This window comes from Hydra viridissima, unplaced genomic scaffold (genome assembly GCF_058129835.1).
Source record: "Hydra viridissima isolate aposymbiotic clone 2 unplaced genomic scaffold, HvirCarnegie_v1 scaffold_8, whole genome shotgun sequence".
Lineage (NCBI taxonomy): Eukaryota > Metazoa > Cnidaria > Hydrozoa > Anthoathecata > Hydridae > Hydra > Hydra viridissima.
The window spans coordinates 15520563-15544521 of record NW_028324307.1 but is presented as its reverse complement, the minus strand read 5'-3'; the positions used below and the strand labels follow the sequence as shown (position 1 = coordinate 15544521).

At 27.7% G+C, this 23959-nt stretch overlaps 1 protein-coding gene across 5 annotated transcripts; it reads right to left on the bottom strand.

The window, feature by feature from the left end:
- Positions 1-845: 845 nt before the first annotated feature.
- LOC145195259 (ER degradation-enhancing alpha-mannosidase-like protein 1) lies at positions 846-14612 on the bottom strand. 5 transcript variants are annotated; one of them, XR_016455137.1, is made up of 15 exons: positions 14414-14492; positions 12749-12864; positions 12292-12575; positions 8428-8500; positions 7599-7702; positions 6586-6757; positions 3463-3646; positions 2818-2909; positions 2651-2733; positions 2408-2520; positions 2108-2278; positions 1781-1854; positions 1607-1703; positions 1235-1405; positions 846-1042 (listed from the first exon to the last, which is right to left on the bottom strand). XR_016455137.1 is itself a non-coding variant. In XM_090096422.1 (15 exons), the coding sequence occupies exons 3-15, from the start codon at positions 12543-12545 to the stop codon at positions 941-943; spliced, it is 1698 nt and encodes a 565-aa protein (XP_089952548.1). In that variant the 5' UTR covers positions 12546-12575; positions 12749-12864; positions 14414-14492; the 3' UTR covers positions 846-940. The 5 variants fall into 5 exon arrangements, 4 of the variants coding, with proteins under 4 accessions (XP_089952548.1, XP_089952547.1, XP_089952546.1 ...); XM_090096422.1 differs by having other exon boundaries at positions 2400-2520; XM_090096421.1 differs by lacking the exons at positions 12749-12864; positions 14414-14492 and adding an exon at positions 14510-14612 and having other exon boundaries at positions 2400-2520.
- Positions 14613-23959: the final 9347 nt, after the last annotated feature.

The window sequence follows — 23959 nt, the reverse complement described above, 5'->3', positions numbered from 1 at the left end:
TAAAGTGGATGTGGATTGTAATTTGTATTCAGAATTTATTATTTAGAGATAATTAAAACTGATCAAATCTGAAAAATCTAATTAACCGGGTTTTAGAAATTTGTGGAACTTTGTTATTTTTTCCATGTTTTTCACATTTTTCGTAAAACTTTATGGTCATTGAGCACCCCCTAAACATTATCTGATTGGAAAGATTTTTTGCACAGTTAATTACTATGTCAAATGGCACAAAATAAACAACTATGCAATCAAATCTGAAAAAAAAATTTTTTTTGGACAGCCCTAATATATATATATATATATATATATATATATATATATATATATACATATATATATATATACATATATATATATATATATTCTATTTATTGCATTCTATTTATTGCATTGTTAAATGCGACTCTCCGCCGTCTACCTCTGTCCGCCCAGTTTTAACTGGAAACTATTTGTTGGGCCTAGTGCTAATAGTACTTAAGTCACAAAATATAACTTTTGAGAAAATTCAGATACTATATAAGCCTCTGTAAAGGTTTTTACATGGTAAAAATATTTTTAAAAAAGGATTGGATATGATAGTGGTTTGAGTATTTTTTTAAAAATGTTCGTGCCTATGCAGTGCTAAACTGAAAAAATATAAGCACTGCTTAGTCAAGTACTTTTAGCACCTATTCCTTTTGAAATATTGATTTTTATCATCACGTATGATTCTGAAATTAACGTAGACCCTTTAAAACATTTTGTTTTAAAAGTTCGCGCATAACCTAACGCACTCCTACGCAGAAAATAACTCATAGGCAAACAGGCATGTAAACCAAGTGTAAACAAGCCCAAAACAACGTAAGTACATTTAAAATACCATTTATTTAAAAACACATATAAAAAGTAGTAAAAAATAAACGGCGAGTGAGTAAAAATGTGTAGTACAAACACGTTGAAATCAGTCAACCAATCCAACCAGCCTTTGTATTTGATCAAAATACTCATCTTTGATTGGAAATTTAGAATATTTATTATCATTGTAAGCTCCACAAACAAAACTCTAAAAATTGAAAAAAAACTTTTTTAAAAAAATTCAAAATAGAATATTATGTATGCGTGTATGTATGTATGCATGTATGTATGTATGTATGTATGTATGTATGTATGTATGTATGTATGTATGTATGTATGTATGTATGTATGTATGTATGTATGTATGTATGCATGTATAAATTATCAAAGAAAAACTTACATTAGTGCTATTTTTCAATTTTTTTATTGAATTTTGAAAAAACCTTTCATTCGAAACAACTTCGCGCCAACTAGGAACGCGATACTGCTCGTCTATTCGAAACACGTGTCCTTCAGTTGAAAAAATCCAATCCGAGGCTCGACGGTTTACTGGATTTTCAAAGTCAAATAGCTATATTTAAAACGATAGATTTTTAGACAAAAAAAAAACTTCTTATTAGGAAAATAGCATATGTGAACAATTAGATCCCTAATCTCAGCTGCTGTCTACTTTATACTAATTTTCGATCGATCATTGGATTGGTCAAAGTTATATATTAAATTTTATAATTACGTAATTAAGGAATTTTAAGGAGAGAAATTTTAGACACACCAAATATAAATACTTCATCGTTTCGCTCAAGAAAAAGCTTTCCATTCTATCTTCTAGTGTTTTAGTTTCAACATTGTGCAGTGTTGCGTATCCGCATCTACGAAAATGAGGTTAAGATGAAAACGAGTTCAAACTCTAAAAATATTAAGTACAGAGAAAAAGTTTCAATCTTACATCGCTTTTGTGTGCGTTTCTAAACTTTCCAATATTTTCGCACCAACATGTAAGTAAAACGGATGCTTAGTGGCCTATGTAATTAAATAAGTAAATTAAATCTGTTTACTAATAAGATTGAATTAAAATTAATTTTAAGTTTTCAATTGCTATCATAGACTCATTAATTACTAAAGTATATTTTTCTTTAGCAGATTTAAATAAACAAGTTTTCTTCCAACCAGTCGCAGAATTCTGTCAGCCATATTTATAAATTATCCGCTATATATATTATGGAAATTTTATTTGATCAATAATTTTAGGATAAAATATCGGAAAACCATTTACTTGGTATAGAAGATATGTCGATTCACTAAATTCAGGTCGCAACGGATAAAACTTTACATCAGGAGCTCGCAATTTCCAGTTAAATCGCTCAGGAAGTGCACCATAACGTTGCCAAATCCCATAATAAACCGCATGGCTACAAATTGCTTCTTCAATATCACCATATAGCACCTACATTCAAGATTTTTGTATTATTGATAAATATTTCTAAGCAACAGATACCTTATTTCCAGCAAAAAAGAATGAAGTAATTAATTTAATAAATAGTGATTTATGAAAATCAATAACATACCTGCACACCTGTAAAAGCAGCCTGTAGTGAGTCAATCCAAGTATTAAAAATTTCACCCGTTAACATATGCACATTAACATGTAAAGGTGTTTCACCAGTCCCATTGTTACACGAGGTACGACTTAAAACAGAAAAAATGTTTGAAGAGTGTAAACTAAACCAGTAAAAACTATTCTTTGCATAAATGAATTATAACAAATCATGTGGACAAATAAAAATTTTGTTTAAGGCAATAATTTGTAACATTGCACCCCTTCCGTAGATATTTTCGTACATCTTTATATACACTGTTGAACTTAGCCAAGTCTCCTTTCTCACCAAACAAAATGTAACTCTAAAAGTATTAAAAAAAAAAATCAAAATCAAGTTTTTTTTACAGCAATCTCATTAAAGAATACAGAAAAAATTAAAAACATACTTTCAGAAGATATTCATAAAATGAATCAATACCGGCTCCAACACCACTCATTTTGCCAACCCATTCTCCACTTTGGACATCAAAAACATTTCCTACATATCAATAAAAAAACTTTAATACTTTTGCAAAACGAAAAGTTGAAACAAACACCAAAAACAGTAATATAGTTTTTGGACATTTTTTTGTTTTGTTTTTAGAGAAGGAAAAGCCTTCATCCTTTTTTAAGCTATATAAAGCAACTAAGATATACCAAATTTTCTTCCTGGTTCTCTAGTAACTTTATTATCTACTCTTATACTTACATATATGTAAAGATTTTTTAGAAATTTAAAAGCTATTAACTGAAATGGTACTTAAAAGAGAGTTAAATGCAGTGCCCGGAAAATGTCCACAATTTTGCCACTGTTTCTAATTATTTCTTTAAGTATATTTTTACCACCTACCACCTACCACTTATCTACCTACCACCTATCGACCTATCTACCTACCTACCACTTTCACTAAATCCTAACTACTAAACATCCAAAAGTTAATTTGCTAAAAAATAAAATAAAAGAAAAGAAAAGAAAAAGACAAAAATGTTTAAGGTATTATTAAATATTTACAAAAGATAATTCCATGCAACTTCTTAAAAAAAAATCTCACCGAATAATCCAGTTTCATTGGAACGTTGCTTCCAAAGAGAGTTCAAAGCTCTTCTTGCAACTTCTTCATATATTGGATCACCAAGCAATTTACTAAGAATACCAAACTCAACTAATAAGGTACCAGCACCCGCTGTACATGTCATGGTCGAAGTCGATCGGGGAATTCCATATCTAAGATTAACCTGAAAACCAAAATTTAAGGAAGACTTTAGAGTGGTCACAATTTACTAACCATTGGCGCTCGGGCTAGTAAATTACTGGAACAAAAATATGTGAAATATTTTTTAACTGAACCAATAAGTTTAATATACTGTTATTTAGGTAGCGACACATCGTATTGAACATTATTAAATATGGTCAATACATCATGTTCAATGCATCATTATAGATGCATCAAAACACACATCAATAAACAATCCATCAAAAAACCTTCATAATAAACAATGCATTGAAAGGCCACATTATTAAACAATGCATCAGAAGAATAAAAATAAAATATAAAAAAGCTAGATTGAAATTTAAAATTTTATTTGGTCATTGATATTTGCTATTGTGCTACAATAACAGCAAAGAAAAGTTACAGAAAAGAATAGAAGAAAACTTCAAATTTTTTTTGGAAAATTGAATCAAATTATAATAGGCACATAATCCATTTTCTTCATCTGTCTTAAGTTCTCTTTTATATAAACAAGTTTTTCAACTTTGGATGCTGACAGATTTGTTTTCCTGTCACCACAGATATTTCCAGCTGCGGAAAACACTTGTTCAGAGCTGGAGGAAGCTGTTGGAATTGCCAATGTTCTCCTGGTGAAGGTGAGCAAGTTTGGGATACTTAATTGATTGCTTTTTCCAGTAACAAAGTATATACCCATCATCGACAGTTGGTGTTGTTATTAAATAGTTTTCTAATTCTGCCTTGAACTCCATCATCAAGGAGGTCCTCTCTTCTGGGTTATCTACCACTTTTCCAAAAGTTTGGACCTCCAAACTTTTGAAAGAACTTCTTAACGTATCTAGTTGTTGTGTTTTCTTGTGGCTGTGTTTGTGTCTCTGTTTGTGTCGTGGTGTCTTGTTGTGAGTCATCAATCTGATGTGTTGGGTGAGAGGGTGTTCCTAAGTTCAGCCTTGCATATGTTGAACAGTTTCCTTCATGGATAATTTGGTCATACTGCACCTTTGCCCAGTGCCATGTAATATTGATCATTTTTAGCATGGATCCAACATATTATGCGTATTCAAAAAATTTTTTAGCTCCACTTCTTCTGGCTTTCTTCATGTTTGTTCCAACATCGCATGTTATTGTTGTGTGCACATTTGGTACCAAGTTTAGGTCTTTAGTGAAACTATCCAATCTTTTTGCAATTTCTTCTGATGAATGTTTGCCAGCAAAGTGTTCATAAGGTGACTAATTGGAAATCTGAATCAATGTAGTGCATAGTGTGATTGACAATATATTAAACGATCTATTCAATTGAAAGATTCACTTTGTTTCTTAGTTAGTTTCTTTTTCTCATGTGAAATGTACAGACATCGTAAGGAACATAATTGGAAATCGAAAAAAAAACTTATGTAAGTAATATTATACCACTTTTTATATAACATCGTAAATCACTCAGGTACATTTTTGTTCAATTAACTGTGTTTGATGCATGAAACAAACAAATTAGGTTCGATCCAAACATGATGAGTTGTTCAATGCATCGAACACAATGAGTTGTTCAATGTATCGAATAAAATTAGTTGTTCAATGCATCGAACACGATTGATCAACTCATCGCTAAATGATACATCATCTCTCCCTACTATTAGTCATATGATAGAATAAATTATTTTAAAACTAAAAAAAAAAACCTCTTAGAGTATTTGACATTTTTGTAAAACATCAACAAATCCAAAAAAAAGACTTTTCTCGCTATTGAATATTATTCTAAAAAATACTAAAATTTTTTTTCTTCTTGCTTTAACTTGTTATCAGCTGGTTCTTATCTTAACTTGTTATCAGCTGGTTCTTATCTTAACTTGTTATCAGCTGGTTCTTATCTTAACTTGTTATCAGCTGGTTCTTATCTTAACTTGTTATCAGCTGGTTCTTATCTTAACTTGTTATCAGCTGGTTCTTATCTTAACTTGTTATCAGCTGGTACAATTTGTCACAATGCTTTACTTTTCTAAGTAGGTGGTCTTGGAATTTTCGATTTAACCTGACTACTTTCATAAAATGCATAAATGCCTCTATTACATATGCTTTAATCTATCATATATGCTTAAATGATACTTATGCCCATACTTGCCTTAGAATGCTAATTAGCAGTGGTTAGCTATTAACAATTTCTATATAAGTTTTAATCAAAATTTTTAGTTTTTTAATAGCAATACCCTTGTGGTGGAGCAGATTAGCAATTTTGTGGATTTTATTTCAGCTATAACCATTAGCTACTGTTGTTTGAAGACCAATTTAATAAAGGTTGCTGCACACAATACCCCAAGACCACCAAATTATACATGGCTTTTAAAAAATAAAAAATAAAAAGTTCAATTGATAATAAAAAAAGTTCAGATCTTCATTTAAATATATAGCTTTAAAATATTTTAAAATATGTAAATATATGAAGTAGTTTATTTAAGTTTTGACAGAAAAAAAGAAATGTTATTACCATTTTAGAATCTGATTGACCAACATATAAATTTTTTAGACTAAAGAATTTTATAAAAACTCCTAAAGTAATGTAACTTTCAATAAATACTCTTTTGGAGAAGAAAAAAAAGTAAACTGAAATTATTAGTAAACATTAATATCAAAAATTTTTCCTAAAACAAAAGTTGGTAAATTCAGAAATATAGGAACTAACTAGTATCAAAAATTTCTTTTGAACCTGAAAACTTAAACCTAATGGTATACTGTAAACCAAATTCCAATGCTTACACTTTACCAATAGAAAGAGTTGAAATGAATTACATGAAAATAAAAATTAGAGAAAAAAAAGATGTAAATGGTCTCAAAATCTTTATTAGTCATAGTTATAGAAACCAGTTAGCAGATACATTGAGGATTTTATAGAAGATGTTTTTCTTTAATGATTTTAAAATATTTTTATAAACATTAAAATGAAATGATTCCTACCCTCGGCCAAGGAACTCCAGTTTTAGTAGAATCAAATGCAGGAAGAAGGCGGTTTGCCAGATCATGAGCTAATGTTAACAAATCGTTGTCATAATCCAATGGTGTCAGTTTTCCAAATGGCTCCTCTGGATCAGTGATCAAAAGATGGGCAGAAAGGAGACCACCTAATACTCTTTAAATTTTTTTGATATTGTTATTACAAAGTAAATATAAAGTTATATATACATTTGTTATTACTATAAAATAAATGTATGTATATATATCATTGTTATTTTTATAAAACAAATAATATATATTATTATTATTATTATTATTATTATTATTATTATTATTATTATTATTATTATTATTATTATTATTATTATTATTATTATTATTATTATTATTATTATTATTATTATTATTATTATTATTATTATTATTATTATTATTATTGTTATCATCATTATCATTATTATCATTATCTTTATCATTATCATTATGATTACTATTATTATTACTATTAAAATTATTATAATTATTATAATAATAATAATAATAATAATAATAATAATAATAATAATAATAATAATAATAATAATAATAATAATAATAATAATAATAATTATTATTATTATTATTATTATTATTATTATTATTATTATTATTATTATTATTATTATTATTATTATTATTATTATTATTATTATTATTATTATTATTATTATTATTATTATTATTATTATTATTATTATTATTATTATTATTATTATTATTATTATTATTATTATTATTATTATTATTATTATTATTATTATTATTATTATTATTATTATCATTATTATTATTATTATTATCATCATCATCATCATTATTATTATTTAAATAAATATATATAAAACATTAATTCTTAACAAAGTTTAAATGTAAAAAAAAAATATTTAGATTTATAGATTTTAAAATTTCTTAACATTGATAGTATTTACAAACATTACATTTATTTATCTAAAATTTCTTAACAATTAAAAACTTGCCTTATAGTTGCTTCGAATACTTGAACAATATTGTCCTGATCAAAACTGACATGAGATAAAACTAATTTGACAGCACTTTTGAACTCTGATTGGTTGCCTAAAATCTATATTACATAAAATCATTAGTTGCCTTAAATCCATATATTACATAGATTTTAAACATAAAAATGTATTTAAATAAATAAATAAAAAAATTTCAAAACTAAGTTGAAATTTAACATTTTATCAGAGTGTTAGATTGAACTTTAACTTGACTTTGAAAATTAAAACTTGACTTTGAAAATAAAACTTGACTTTGAAAATAAAACTTGACTAGAAAATTAAAACTTGACTTTGAAATTAAAACTTGACTAGAAAATTAAAACTTGACTTTGAAATTAAAACTTGACTAGAAAATTAAAACTTGACTTTGAAAATAAAACTTGACTTTGAAAATAAAACTTGACTAGAAATTAAAACTTGACTTGACTTAAAATTTGAGTTGAATTAAAACTTGACTTGACTTAAAACTTGAGTTGAGTTAAAACTTGACTTGACTTAAAACTTAACTTGAATTAAACTTACAAGTCAAACTCTTTAGTAGAGTTAATCTCTGGATTCTTATCATTAATACAGGTGCTTCTCAATACAACACATGTGATACTTTTCTTTTAATACTTACAGTGCCTTCTTTAAAACATCTTTAAAAAAAAAGCTGTCTTCATAAAGACATTATTTTCTTTGATGCTCAAACACATATTTTCCCCCGCACTTAACAAGCAATTATTACTGTGATCACTTCAAGGAGGGCTTTAAAATCTAAATTTTAGTAAAGCAAAAAAAAACTTACTGCAAGAGTGTCAAGTGCATCAATCAATGTCAAGGAATAACCACCAAGAACATCATTGATATTGATATTATCTCTACAAATAAAAAATTAAAACTTAAAAAAGTTTATGCATAACACAGAGTCATTATAATGCTAATATGCTAAGTGTGTTTTGTTGAGAACACTCTAATTTAAAACTAAGAAATTCTTGAAACTTTACTAAAAAAATACTTCACTTCGTTTTACTTTTATGACCAATAAGAGAAGTTATGACCAACACAACTTCTCAGAATTAAGATTCTAATAACAGTGACAAGAATTTTAATAAACTGATTTTCAAACAAAATTCACACCTAATAAAAAAAAATCTGGTGAATATATTTATTGCTTTTAGGTATACTTTATGCAAAACTTCTAACAAATCTATCAATAATGACTCAGAAATTGTATAATAAAATAATTGATACACTTAAATTTAACTAAATATTTTAAGTGCAGAAACCTTTCTCAAAATTAAAACGATGATTAAAAAGATAAAGATAAAATTACATTTGGCTGTCTATCAATCTAATGTGCTCTTACACCTAATACATAAGCTACAAACTTTTGTTTTCTGTTCCTTTACATAAGCATCAAACAAAAAATCAAATAAAAACAAACAAGTAAATAACATATCTGATAAGTACAAATGGGTCTTAAATTTTTTAAATGTCGAGGAACCTCAATTTGTGTAATCAGAAATTGAGTTCCAACCATTTTGTTAATACTTTATAAGTACCTGTTTTTTACCCCTCCAACTTGTCATATCTTCTGGTAATGCTGGAATAATATGGAAATCTTTGATGTCAATTTCCATACATATTCCATTTGCATCTGATTAATATGGAAATCAATGTCAAAGATTTCAATTTATACCAAAAAGACAGCTGGTTATTTTATAGTAGAATTGCTTTTAGCTTATGTGTTAGTTGGAAGAGATATTGTTTGTAGCTTATGTTTTAACTATTGTTTTTAGCTTATTTATTAACTATTGTTTGTAGCTTCTATATTAGGTGTAAGAGCATACTGGATTAAATATTCAGCTTAGCAAACTAAGAAATGATTTGAAAAAGTAACAATTATTTTGTGGTTAAATGGTATTTATTAAATATAATCAATAATTGCATGTAAATAAATTCTTTAAGCAAATGTATTTTGACAATACAAGTGTTTTGTAAAAAGGCAAGCTTGCTTTGTGAAACATATCCATTACCAAAAAGTATTTATTTTTAAACACAGATTTATTTCAACTTCCTTTAGTATTTTAAACAGAAAAAAAAGAAAGTAGTTCCATATCAACTCAATATGATTAACCATACCTCTTTGATTCTGTTGAAATTTAGTTCAGTTGAAAAACTTAATGTAATGATTCTCTTGCAGATATTTTGAGTGTAAATCAGCCTAAAACTGTAAATTTGGAAATTTACTGTTAAGGGGTGATTTACATGGTAACAAAAAATCAATTAAAAAAATTTAATGATTTGACCATCCAAAAAATTATGTCAAAAATATGCATTTAAGTGTAAAAAAAAACAAAACATTTTAAGTCTTCCTTTGAAGTAACTTTAGTAGACAATCTGTTTCAAGAATGATGTTGATTTCATCTATACTTTAGGAAATAATTAGGTTTTAGTAATAGTATTTTTAATTCAGGCAACTTATAACCAAAATCTAAAAGTCTGTTTAAGGAAAAAATGTCAAGTATAAAATTTCTGAAAAAAGGTTAAATATAAATTTAATTGTCGTTTTTAAATAAGTTAAAAATTTAAAGTTTTTCTAATTTTATTTTCCACTGATCAAACTGCATATTATTATACAACCTTTTAACAAGAGTTCTTTTGAAACTATTTGCTCAGTTGCTTTACTGTTTGTACATTCATTTTTGGGACAAGGTTAAGTATAGTAGAATAATACCTGGTATAAAAGACTGTGTTAGCATTGCAAGGAATTTGCAAAAAAACTGCAAGAGGCTTATTTTATGTAACCTTAAAGGACATTTTGAAGCATTTAAATTTAAACTAATCACAAAAATTGGCTTTTTGAAATTTTGTTCTCTAAAGAGCAAAAAAGTGTTTTGTATTGTATTACATTATATTAAGCATTGTATTGCATTACAGAACAGTCAGGTCCCCCAGTGAATGTGTTTATCAAATTAAAATAATTTAAATCAAAATAAGTTTATGGATCAATTTCTTACACTATCTCAATATACTTTCTTTAGTTAATTTTTTAACATGTTTCATATCCACAACAAGTTTAAAAATTAACATGGGAATAAAATTATTTGAAAAGTTGTTGAAAATTAAGTCTAGAGGCTTGACTTTAAACAACAGCGTATAAAATATATGTAAAACACATATCAAATCAGTTCTAATTATTGTAAAATTTAACTATTTTACTCAAAAAAGAGACCAAAAGATTTAATGAAGATTTTAATATGCTCTGTTGATAATGGGAGTGATTGATACCTTGATGTCCTATTTGATACTTCAAGAGATCATTTAAAAGAGATTTTTTCTGAGTACAAGAGTAACCAGTTATCATTTACTCATATATTTTGAAATCACCAGCTCAATATTTACAAAATAAATACAAACATAGACAATCAAACAGTAATCTCACTGGATAACTTTGCATAGAATTACAGTTTTGTAGCCCACGATGAGCTGTAGCCTTCAATGCACATTACATACATTTGTGCTATATAACAAAACTATAGATTTATTGAACCACAAGTCATTTTGCATTATCTCTGATGACATGAAATTGATGTGGTCCATAAAGTAAAAAAAGATATTGTAAGTTATATCAGTACCCAAGAGGTATACAAAACTAAAAATGAAGCAAAAATCTTGCAGAAAGCTTTTATCCCTATCGTAAACTTTGACACTTACAACAGTTCAAAAAACAAGCAACTAACAGGAAGATCTTTTGTGCAGGTTATGTAAATGGTACCTTGGATACATGTCAGGGTGATTCAGGAAGACTACTTGAATGCAAATCACAAACAGGTAATTAATGGTTGTTGAATGGAATTATAAACTGGGGGCTTGGATGCGGGAACCCTGATAAGTGTGGTGTATAACTAAAATGCCACAAATAAAGAAGATGGTTGTATAAGGCAACAGAAAAACAAAATAACTTTACATGCATTAACATGAATTTGATATAAAAATTATACAACTTGATATGAAAGCATAATGGGAATTTTTTACAACCAGCCATGGTAAATCTCTATGTGATGGAGGCACATTAACAAGAGCCACAGCAAAAGTGAACCTTCAGAGATCATTAAATATGCAGATTATGGAACTTTTGCAAATGTTTAGATTTTGGGTATCACATTTTAAAAGACATTGTCACATTATATGTATAAACATTTTAGCAAATATATATGTGATGTGTTGATAACAATCTCAAGTACCCAATCTTCTCATCTTATGCCACTATCCACATAAAAAATCAAAATTAATGTTACCTGTATGAAAGACAATGACTAGTTGGTTGGTATAGTCATAAATTTGAATGAAGAAGAGCAAGATATTCCATTACATTAATGCACCTTCTTTTGATTTGCTACAGTTTAAAGATAAATGTATGATACCTATGAAGTGTGTTCTACCCATCATTATACTTTCAACCAATGCTACCTAGGTACCCAATTGTTTAATTTTACACCATTATCTACATACTAGTTGGTGATGAAAAGATCACGCTCAAGGTTGAAACAGTTATAGTATATGAGCTTGTTAAGAAAAATACTACTGAAATAGATGCAAATGAGATTTGGTTAAAAAATTCCACTAGGATTCCATAACAAAATAATGCAACACATAAAATTCTTACATATTATTTAAATCAGGGCCTCTTCCTTTGCAAAATATTGGGTTAAGTTCATCAAGAGGGAATGCATACTTCATGTAATTGTCATAACCAAAATAAAACATTTCTTTTGCTTTTTCTTTTAGTCTAATACGCTGTGCTTCCGTAAAAAAATCATATTCTCTGAATAAGTCTTTTTCATTTTGATTGGACGATAAAAAATCAGATTCAATAAGTGGAATATAAAATAGCCCAAACATTATCCATTTTTTCAGCATTCTTCTTAAAAATTTGCTAAACTGTTTCACCTAAAAAAAATATTAAATACATTTTTATTTGTGAATTCTTATTACTACAAAAAGTTCACTAGTATTATATTTATATATTGTTCAGGTATTACTAAATATCCAAAAATACACAAACAATTATAACCCATTAGTAACTCATGGTATACAAAATACAATGATATACAAACTTGAACCTTTTTGATGTGATCACTTTAGATTGAAATGTAACACAACTAACACTTTTACATAACTAAGTATTTGGGGAAGATATTACTGGCAGAGCAACTCAACCAAGCATTTAGAGACGACACTATTGGTAAAAGTGTATAAGTGGTTTAAAAACAGCCTAAATTTTGCTATCAGAAATGAATGATAAAAAATTAGGTTTGTATCATTCATTTCTGATAGCAAAATTTAGGCAAGCAAAGGTTTACTGTGTGCAGTTTAAATTGATTGGTTTTTGATAAAATTGGAATCCCTACAAACAACAAAAACAGTGAAATCAGTGACTCCTTTAAAAGTAGCCTAGACATTTTCTAAAAGAGGGCTATTTGCATTACCTTACTGTTGGTAGTAGTTAATCAGAGATAAGGGTGAATACTATTAATATTATCATTATTATTATTATTATTATTATTATTATTATTATTATTATTATTATTATTATTATTATTATTATTATTATTATTATTATTATTATTATTATTATTATTATTATTATTATTGTTATTATTATTGTTATCATCATTATCATTATTATCATTATCTTTATCATTATCATTATGATTACTATTATTATTACTATTAAAATTATTATAATTATTATAATTATAATAATAATAATAATTATTATTATTATTATTATTATTATTATTATTATTATTATTATTATTATTATTATTATTATTATTATTATTATTATTATTATTATTATTATTATTATTATTATTATCATTATTATTATTATTATTATTATTATTATTATTATTATTATTTTTAATAAAAATTATTATCATTATTTTTATTATTATTATTATTATTATTTTAATTATTATTATTATTATTATTATTATTATTATTATTATTATTATTATTATTATTATTATTATTATTATTATTATTATTATTATTATTATTATTATTATTATTATTATTATTATTATTATTATTATTATTATTATTATTATTATTATTATTATTATTATTATTATTATTATTGTTATTATTATTATTATTACTATTTTTGTTGTTGTTGTTATTTCTTTTCAATATTTGAAAAATATTCTTATTGTATCATAGTAAAAATTCCAGAAATCTTTAAGTCAACCTATATTTACAAAATCTTGAACTTTGATTACAAAATTCTGAATGTTTAATTTTCAATAAAATAACTTTGATTAAACTTTATTTGACACTTTGCAAGAAGTTTTATTATTCAACTAGTTTATTGCAAGAAATAACTCCAAAGTAAACAGTCTAGGAAAGTCATTGTTATTGTGAGGTACAAAGTAAATCACATTGAAAAAAACTAATCCTTTACAGCATTTAATTTTTTCTATGAACTAAACTTTACACTATGTCATTCCTCTTATATTCTAGACAACTTTAGCAAGACATAATATAACACTAGATATTCCTTCTACTGTATTTTTAAATTTTATATTTGCTTAAAATGACAAGTATTTTAAAATTTTTTTGTTGATTTCGGTATATATATCATACTATTAATCATAATAATTTTTAAAATGTATTAACGAAATACTTGCAATTATAAGCATTTTTCAATAAATTGTTTAACTAAACCAGAACATATAGCTTACATGCTTTTTTTAACATTTAACCAAAACAAAAATATAAACCTTATAATTATTCCTCAACCATCTACAGGCATTTTTGTCATTAAATATGATACATAGTTTAAAGAAGAAAAATAATTCGAACAGAAAGTTATTTACATTGTCGTGTGTAAAAAGCAGAACCAGATGGAATTTTTAAAAAAATTTACATACACGGTAAAATACTTCCTTTCAAAAAAAATTCCGAAGATTTCTTTCAAAAATATCCTCGAGTGTTAAATTGGACTGCCACTTGGCTAGACACCCGAACAGTGGTCGATTTTTTACATGCGCATGAATTAAAAAAAAATTGTTTCATTTTTAGATTAATAATTTTAGGTTTAAAAATGTATTTTTACTTTAAAATAAGAATTCATGTATAAAATTTTTTTTTGAAATAGAAGACTAAAAAGCTAAGTAAAAAAAAAAACAAAAAAAAAGACTGGTAATGAACTGTGCTTTTATTTAAAAACATTTTGATGATTTGAAAACCTTGAGCTGATTTAATCCTAACTGATTCCTCTAACATCTAAAATAAGCTGGCTCTTTTTTAACATGCTTGTTTTTTGTTTTGTTTTTTTTTTGTTTTCTTTTTTATTTTGCGAATTATACCATTTTTCTTATTGGCATCGTAACTAACTTCACGTCATGCACAGTAAAAACTGCTTGCCAGTAAAATTAGACTTTGATGTAGAAATTTGGTAATCAAAATTTTTGTAATTTTCTTCAAAAAGCGGAAATTTGCAGAATATGTAATTATGTTACAAGAAAGTACAGTCTTTATAGATAATATTATAATAATTATCATTTGATATTGTTTGAGCCCAGTTTTATTTGTGTTATTTCACAAAAATGTACTCAGTTTTCACAATTCTATTATATAACATAACATGTTTTTTGTCGATAACTTTTTAAGTTCTTGATGGCCATTAATTTGTGTGTAGCATTTTTAAAACTGAATTAATTAATTTAAAAACGAAACTTTTTTTCTTTTTGCGCCTTTTTGTAAAAAATTAACCACTGTGACCCGGCACGCAGTCATGTAATAAAAATAAAAGTGTAGTGCAAACTGATTCCTTACAACGTGTTTATCTCTGTAACGCTGTCAGTTATTTAATGAAAGAACGGACTTCGAGTTTAACTTTTTATTGTAAAGTATCAAAAAGAGGGAAGTTATTAAGCAGACATAAGTAAGACTCTTTCCTACAACTAAAAAATTGTCCTTAAAGTGACCCTCTTTAGAACGGCTAAGAACAACAAATTTCATGTAAACAACTGCTTACATTTTTCCATAAACTTTTAGTAGGTATGTCATTGAGTTTCATGTTTATGTTTTCAGTTCATGTTCAACCTTTGACGTTAAGTCCTGGATGAGAAGAGACAGCTATATTTAGAAGGCAATACTATGGTATAGTCTTCAAGATTTTATTCCATAGTTTTTTTCTATTCTAATTGTTAAAGAATTTGTAAATAGCAAATCAAAAAAATATTAAACAAAATTTGGCTTTTTTAGATATTTACTTTCGTTCTTGAGTGAACTTCAAATAAGTGTATTTCGAAAACAATTAAAGGCTGATTGATAATTTTTTTTTAACTTATTCATAAAATAAGGCAGAATTACTAATTATCAAATATATAAAAGATATTTGTTTATTATTATCTTGAATTTAATTAGAATACAAAAAGAGTGATAAAAACGATATTAAAAAAGTGTGCAAAAGTATTGGCGCACTTACAGTTTTTCAAAGATTCTAAGAAAGTTTAATATTTTATGTGACCACCTTTGTTTTTAGGGCATGCCAAGACTCTACGCGGCATAGAATCTATAAGTTTTCTGATTGATTCTTGTGGCACGGTATTCCACAACTCTTGTATTTGCGTTTTAAGCTGCACCAAGTTAGTGGGCTTGCTTTTTTGTAATTTGCAGTCCATCTAACTCCAAAGATTCTCAATAGGATTTAAATCAGGTGAGCGAGCGGGCCAAGGCATTAGGATTCAACCGTTTTTCTTACATTTATTTCTTTATTGAGCGTGCTGTGTGGCAAGGAGCGTTATCTTGTTGAAATTGCCAGGTGGAGTCAGCCTTGAATACGTCCATTGATGGCTTTAAATAATCTTCTTATATCTCTCTATATCGATGTTGATTAAGGCGATCAGTGTAAAGATGCGCCAGTTCATTGCTAGATCCAGCAATGCAGCCCCAAATGCCAATTGAACCTCCTCCTCCTTGAACTCTTGACATGATAAAACGAGGGTTATATTTTTCGTTTTTGTATCTCCTCACGACATCCCTTTTCTGGCGATTAATAAGTTCAAAATTTGACTTGTCGGAGAAAATTACTTTTCTCCATTGCTCTACAGTCCATGCAGCTCTCTCTTTGCACGATTTTTTTTGCTTGAGACGGTCTTTGATACTTAATAGTGGCTTCTTTGTTGCAAGGTATGAATTGAGGTGTTTTTTCTTCATAAGCTTGCTGATTGTTGATCGGCTAACTTGATGTGCACCCAACACTGTATTCAGGTCTGAGGCGATTTCAACTATGCTCATGTTTGGGTTGCGTCTAGGGAGCATAATCGCTTTATTTTTGTCCCTCTCTGACATTTTTTTGGGACGACCAGAGCGACTTTTGTCTCTGGAGTGACTGTTCTAAACTAATTATAGTTTTTTAGCGTTAATTAGAAGTTTAATGACGAGTAGTCATTAAACTTCTAATTAACTCATAAAAAAAACAAGCAGGTTGACAATATTTGACATTATAATTAAATTTAATTGCTTTTACCTTTCATTTAAAAAAAAACTAGTTCAAAACTAAAATTACTTTACAATTTATATTGATTTGAAGTTGTTTGTAATAAAAAAAATTATGAGTTTTTGAAACATAAATATATATATATATATATATATATATATATATATATATATATATATATATATATATATATATATATATATATATATATATATATATGTTTCAAATGGTTTTGACGTTTAATGATGTTCCTAATTCGGTCTCGACCTCGATCTTCACAGTATTGGCAGATTTACGTCAATTAGACTTAACTTTCCGCACTATCAATCGATCCAATGTTTCGGTTTTGTTTCTTTTTCGACCACGTCCTAATAAATTATCGACACAATTTCTCTGTTTTTATTTCTTAATTAAGTAACATACTGTCCCTCAAGGAAGTAATGTCTTAGCAGCAGTATCCCGTTGAGAATCACCGTTGCTGAATTACTAAAGTTCGAAGATCAGTACTATTTTCTATCTTTTTAGGCGCCAATTTTATTTAATTTTCATCTAGTCAAGAAATTCACGAGTATTTATACTATGATTTGTGGTTCTAAATATAACATCGACACATTTCTGTAACATTCTGAAAAAATCACGAAAGTTCGAGAACTTTTTGAGAGAATTCTTTTCTTTCCTTTCCTCTGGGCCAATAATTTTTGTATGTAATATTTGAACAAACTTGTACTGTTTTGTCAATGAAACAAGAACAAAAGTAATTGAAACTTTTAATTACAGCTGCGGACAAAACTACGTGAACGATTGCAAATAGTTTTTTTTAATGAAATTTTCAATGTCTTAAAATAAGTTTATAGTTTAATACTATATATGGTTGGATAGAGCGTTTTTTGCTCTATAAGACTGTGTAAAGTGTATTCTCCAATAATTTGTTTAAAATTAAACATATCTAAATGTTCAAAAAGCATCAAATATTTTGCGCGACAAAACCACGTGAACGATTTATAAAAGCGTCATTTTTGATGCAAATTATATTATATTCACATCGAAATCAGTGCTTTTAAAAATCGTTCATGTGGTTTTGGTATTCTAAGAACTTACAATCATTTAAATTTCTCAAGATTATTCTGTTTAACATCAAAAAATTAAAAAAATTAAACTATAATGGTTCGTCAAACTGATTCAAAAATTGAAAGCTTGGTTTTGCGTTTGCGCAAAGAAGAAAAATGGTCCATTGGGCATATTGCAGCTCATGTGAAGATGTCAAAAGGTGGAATACATAAAATTATACACCGAGAAAAGAGCAAAAAGATCGTTAAGAAAGGTGGTCGTCCACGTATTACGGATAAGCGGTAATATTCCTTTAATTTTATTTTTTTTTAATATTTAATCTTAATAATATTAATGTTAATGTTAATTTAAATGTTTAACATTTTATTTTTTAGTACTGATTGAAAAGTTGTGCGAAAATCTCTTGAGAATCCACATTTGACAGCCCCTGAAATTCGTCTGCAAACAGGCATGGAAAACGTAAGCACACGAACGATTCAAAGGCGTTTAAACGAAGGAGGTCTTTATGGGCGCAGACCTGCAAAGAAACCATTCCTTAAGCCCAGGCACGTCAAAGATCGCCTACAGTTCGCTAAAGATCACTTAAACTGGACGGTTGAAAATTGGAAAACAGTTTTGTGGTCGGATGAAAGTAAATTTAACATGGTTTGCAGCGACGGTCGAGGTTATGTTAGGCGTCCAGTAGGTAAAAGATTTGCAAAAGAGTATACAATAGGAACTGTAAAATTTGGGGGTGGCAATATAATGGTTTGGGGGTGTTTCTCCTGGGCTGGAATTGGTCCATTGTACCGTGTAAACGGTATAATGGACCAACTACAGTACAGGGAAATATTATCTAATCAAATGTTGCCACACGCTTTAGAAAAAATGCCTCACAATTGGGTTTATCAACATGATAATGACCCTAAACATACAGCTTTGACTGTAAAAAATTGGCTCATAAATAATAGCATAACGGTTTTGAAGTGGCCTGCCCAATCTCCCGACTTAAATCCAATCGAAAATTTATGGATTGAAGTTGAGCGACGCTTGGGAGGTCGCAAATTTCAAAAACCGGATGAACTTTTTCGAGCCGTACAGTATGAATGGGAGGCATTACCAAAACAGTTACTAGAAACTCTTGTAGAATCTATGCCAAGACGGTGCAAGGCCGTTATCGATTCTAAAGGCTATGCAACTAAATATTAATGTTTGTTTTTTTTTAGAATCTATTATTTGTTGATGTTAGTAAAATTATTCTTTTACGTTTGAACATTTAGATATGTTTAATTTTAAACAAACTATTAGAGAATACACTTTACACAGTCTTATAGAGCAAAAAACGCTCTATCCAACCATATATAGTATTAAACTATAAACTTATTTTAAGACATTGAAAATTTCATTAAAAAAAACTATTTGCAATCGTTCACGTAGTTTTGTCCGCAGCTGTATATATAAATGAAAACAGACAACACAATGATATTAACATTGAGTAATCTTCTCCTATAATTCTTATATGACAGCAAATATGAAGTAGTTATGCAAGGGTGGGCTAATATTTTTGGACTCACTGTATTTTTATAAATATTAATATTAATAAATATCAATACTAAAAAAGCTACAGCCGACAAAAACAGTGCTTAGATTTGAAATCAGCTTTAAAAAAACAACAACAACAAAGAATCAGTTTAAATCATGCAACAGAAAAAAATTTTTTTCTTGGCCCGCGTTTTTACTATAAAATATTGCAGCCCCTAATAAAATGATGGTGTCATTATGTTAAAATTACAAATTATTGATGAAATGAAATGCCTTTATAAATGGATTCTAAAGTTCCGTGAACTATTTGCGATAAAAATTCCGTGAATTATTCGGGATATAATACGGCTCCATACTGTTGGTGGTAAAGAGTTCATTACATTAAAAAAACGTGAACTACAATCCACAATTTTTTTAGAGTTCTGCTTCGGCAGTACCTGAGGTAAAATATTTAACTAACTTACCATCAGGGTCGAACAGGCTTGAAAAAATAGCCCGGGAAATTTGGGTCACTGCGGCCCACTTCATTGTATGTTACATATACTTTATATATATATATATATATATATATATATATATATATATATATATATATATATATATATATATATATATATATATATATATATATATATATATATATAGTTAATCATAGTCGCTGTCAAGGGCGCTGAGAGCCTTCACGCCGCCCATGACAGCGACTATGATTACCGCCCTTATTTTTCTAAATTTACCTATATTATATTTTTAAAGGACTTTTTATTTTTAGGTGCATTTTTGTCTATTATTATTTAAAGTATAAAGAAAAAAATTTAAACTTCCCAGTCTATATATTGATAAAAATAAATATTTCTAAAATACTGCTGTAAGTTGGAGTCTAGAAATAGTACACACAATCGCTATTTAATATTGACTAGTATAGCAACTTTTTCATCGTTTGACTGGTCGATGCCAACACATCAATTATTGCATCGTTATTAATTCTCAGAAGGTCTTTTTCACAAGACATCAGCATGAATGGCTGTAAACTTGACTGGCTCATCAAATTTTTTGAAAATGACCTTTCACAAGCAACTTGTGATGAGGATAATGCCAGCATAAATTTGTAAGCCAGAAACAAATTTGAATTCGCAAGGCTATTTAAGTTAAACTTCTGGAGGACAAAGTAACAACAAACAATACATTTTTTTGCAAGATTTGCATTTATTTCTGTGGCTGTCACTGTTTTCCACTTCTGGGATTGTAAAGACAGTTTCAGATTCTTCGGATTTATATTGTTACATGTTGTCCGAGACAGAGTGAGATACTTCCGTGTCAAATATCAAACTATATTTATCTTCAAGAGTTATTTCGAAACTTTCCCATTTCCTTGCAAAGTCCGATAATTCCGTTTGAAGCTGATCTTTTTTACACTAGTATCAAACTTTCTGAGCAACCCACTCAGATGCTGCAATGCAGCACTGGGCATTTTTTTCAAAATTTCTGCAAAATTTCTTGGATCTAAACAAGATAAATCAGCATATAGACTACCATGCTCTGAGAATCTCTGTTTTAAACTACTGATTACTTGATCCATTACCATGTTGTGAACATTGATACGAAATTTATCTTTTGTATTTTCAAGAAGTTGATTTGGTCTAATTCTTTTCTCTTTCAAACCAGTCTGAACTTCAATGTCGAGATTCCTTTTTCCCAGTTCACTGTTTGCAAGTTCTGAAAAATGTCTAGCTGCTTAAAAAATGGAATCAAAATTTCTATCTACTTTTCTTAACTCATTTATACTGTCTTGAACCATATTATAGGCTCGTAGTATATCCATTCCAGTTGTTTGCAAATATTCAGATTTATGTGTAAAAAAAACTTTAAAATCAGGGAATGACGTTCCTAGCATTTTTTCATTCAAGACACCACAAGATAAGTTACCTAGAAAATCTCCATGCAAAAAGTTGAAATATCCAGAGTTTACAACTTATATTGATACTGAAACTCATACAATAACCGATTCTATCAAAAACGTAGATTGTGAAAATTGTAAACTTTTATCATCCGAAAAAACAATCATAGAAAAAAAAATAGAAGTATGTCATGAAAGTTACAGAAGCTTGTTTGAAGAATATAAAACTTTAAAAATAATAAACGACCAGCTAAAAAATAATATTTTTAGCTAACAAAATTTTGAAAAAGAAAAAATAGTTTGCCGATATTTGTTTACATTTTTGTCCTTACTGACCTCTTTTTCAAGCTGAGAAATTAGTTGTGCAATCGAATTAGAGAAATGTCTATTAATGACTTAAAACGCGCTTGTTGAAGTTTTTACTTGCTTAACTTTTTTTAAACTTGCAGTGGAAGCACACTTGCTAACGCTTGTACTAACACCGCCTCAAGATAAAACGCGCATGCTTAAACTCACTATTAATATAATACTACTTTCGATCAGCTCAAGATGGCCGCCAAAATTTATATAATTAGCCGGCAGATGGCCTTTAATTAGATGTAATTAGAGGCCAGAAAAAAAGTTATTATATTTTTAGTTAAATTTTAATTTATATTTTATTTGGAAAATAAAATGTAGCCTAACTAAAAATATAATATAGTTTTTTATGGCAACCGGCCCACCGGGAATCTTCCGGTATCCCGGCGGCCCAGTCCAAGCCTGCTTACCATGGAGTGACCTAACAATTTCCTATATTGTAAAAAAGTCCTAATGTAATAAATGATAAATTTATATATTGTAAAATAAAAATATTTCGAAAAATAATTTTGTTACTTCAGCTTTTAGATTTTATCTTTATTTAAAATACCTAAATTATTTTTCCCAAAGATTTATTTTAAAATATCCAAAATTTATCATTAATTATATTAGGGGTTTCTTACAGCATAGGACATTATTATGTCACAAATCAGTACCTATAGTAATTGAAATGGCAGAGGCGGATCTAAGGGGTGGCCATTGTGGTAATGGCCACATAACTTAACGGCAGCCACAGTATTTTTGTGTTTTTATTGCTTAAGGATTATCCCTAAAAATTTTAATATGTCTGTCGTAATTTACAGATTTTATTTCCTTGAAATAAAAATTTAGCTATACAGTTACAAATTCCTGGATCCGCGCCTGAATGGTATTCTATGTTACCTCTTTTCCATCCCCCCCGTCCCCCTCAAAATAATAATAATAATAATAAAAATAATAATAGTAATAATAATAATAATAATAATAATAATAATAATAATAATAATAATAATAATAATAATAATAATAATAATAATGATAATAATAATAATAATGATAAGAAGAAGAAGAAGAAGAAGAAGAAGAAGAAGAAGAAGAAGAAGAAGAAGAAGAAGAAGAAGAAGAAGAAGAAGAATGCCTAGTTGTGGTAAATCCAGACTGGGAGATGAAATGACGCGATGACTTTATAGCTGAACATGATTTATTAGTGATAATTTATTATATTTGCTTTATATATTTTGACAATGTGAAATTGATTAATAAAAAACTTTTTAAATCAATCATAAAATTCCTCACCACTGAAGAAGATATTTTGTTTCAAAGGCTGCCAGATATTTAATTTCTTTTTATGCAAGAAACTTTCAATCCAATCAAGCTGAAAACGTTCTTAAATCTTCAATCTCATCAGAAAGTCTTCATCTCAAATGTAGGTACCCTTTAAATTTAAACTTGTAATGAAGTTACAATGAAGGTTGTTCAGGAGTTATTAAGAACTAAATAGAAATAAGCCCTATGTTCGTTCGCCACTCTTGAAGATGTATTAAAAGTTAAAATAGGTAAGTAATATGTGAGAAAAACGTTTTAAAAATAAAATTTCACATTAGTATGAAAGCGGATAATTACATCGGAGTGAGTACAAAATGACGGAAGTTGTAAAAAAATCGAACACTGAATATAATTTTAAAGAAAACACCTAAAATTGATTATTAGAGATTTTTTGTGTTTTTTTGTGTGTTTTTTTTTGTTCTCTGTTGCATAAAAATAATTTTAAGAAAGGGTTCTCTTAGATATTCTTTCTGTTTGTTATACCCGTTGCTATGGGTTTGTTACGCCCATAATTTAAAGCTTTATCTGGTTTTAATAAACTAATTCTTTAATTTGTTTCTTAAAAGCCAAAATAATTCTATTATGTGTTTAACGTCATTCTAATCAACATTATAAAAAACATGTATGCGATTTGTCATGTTTTTCAAGAGGAATAAGGAAAGCCCGGTGTGCTGT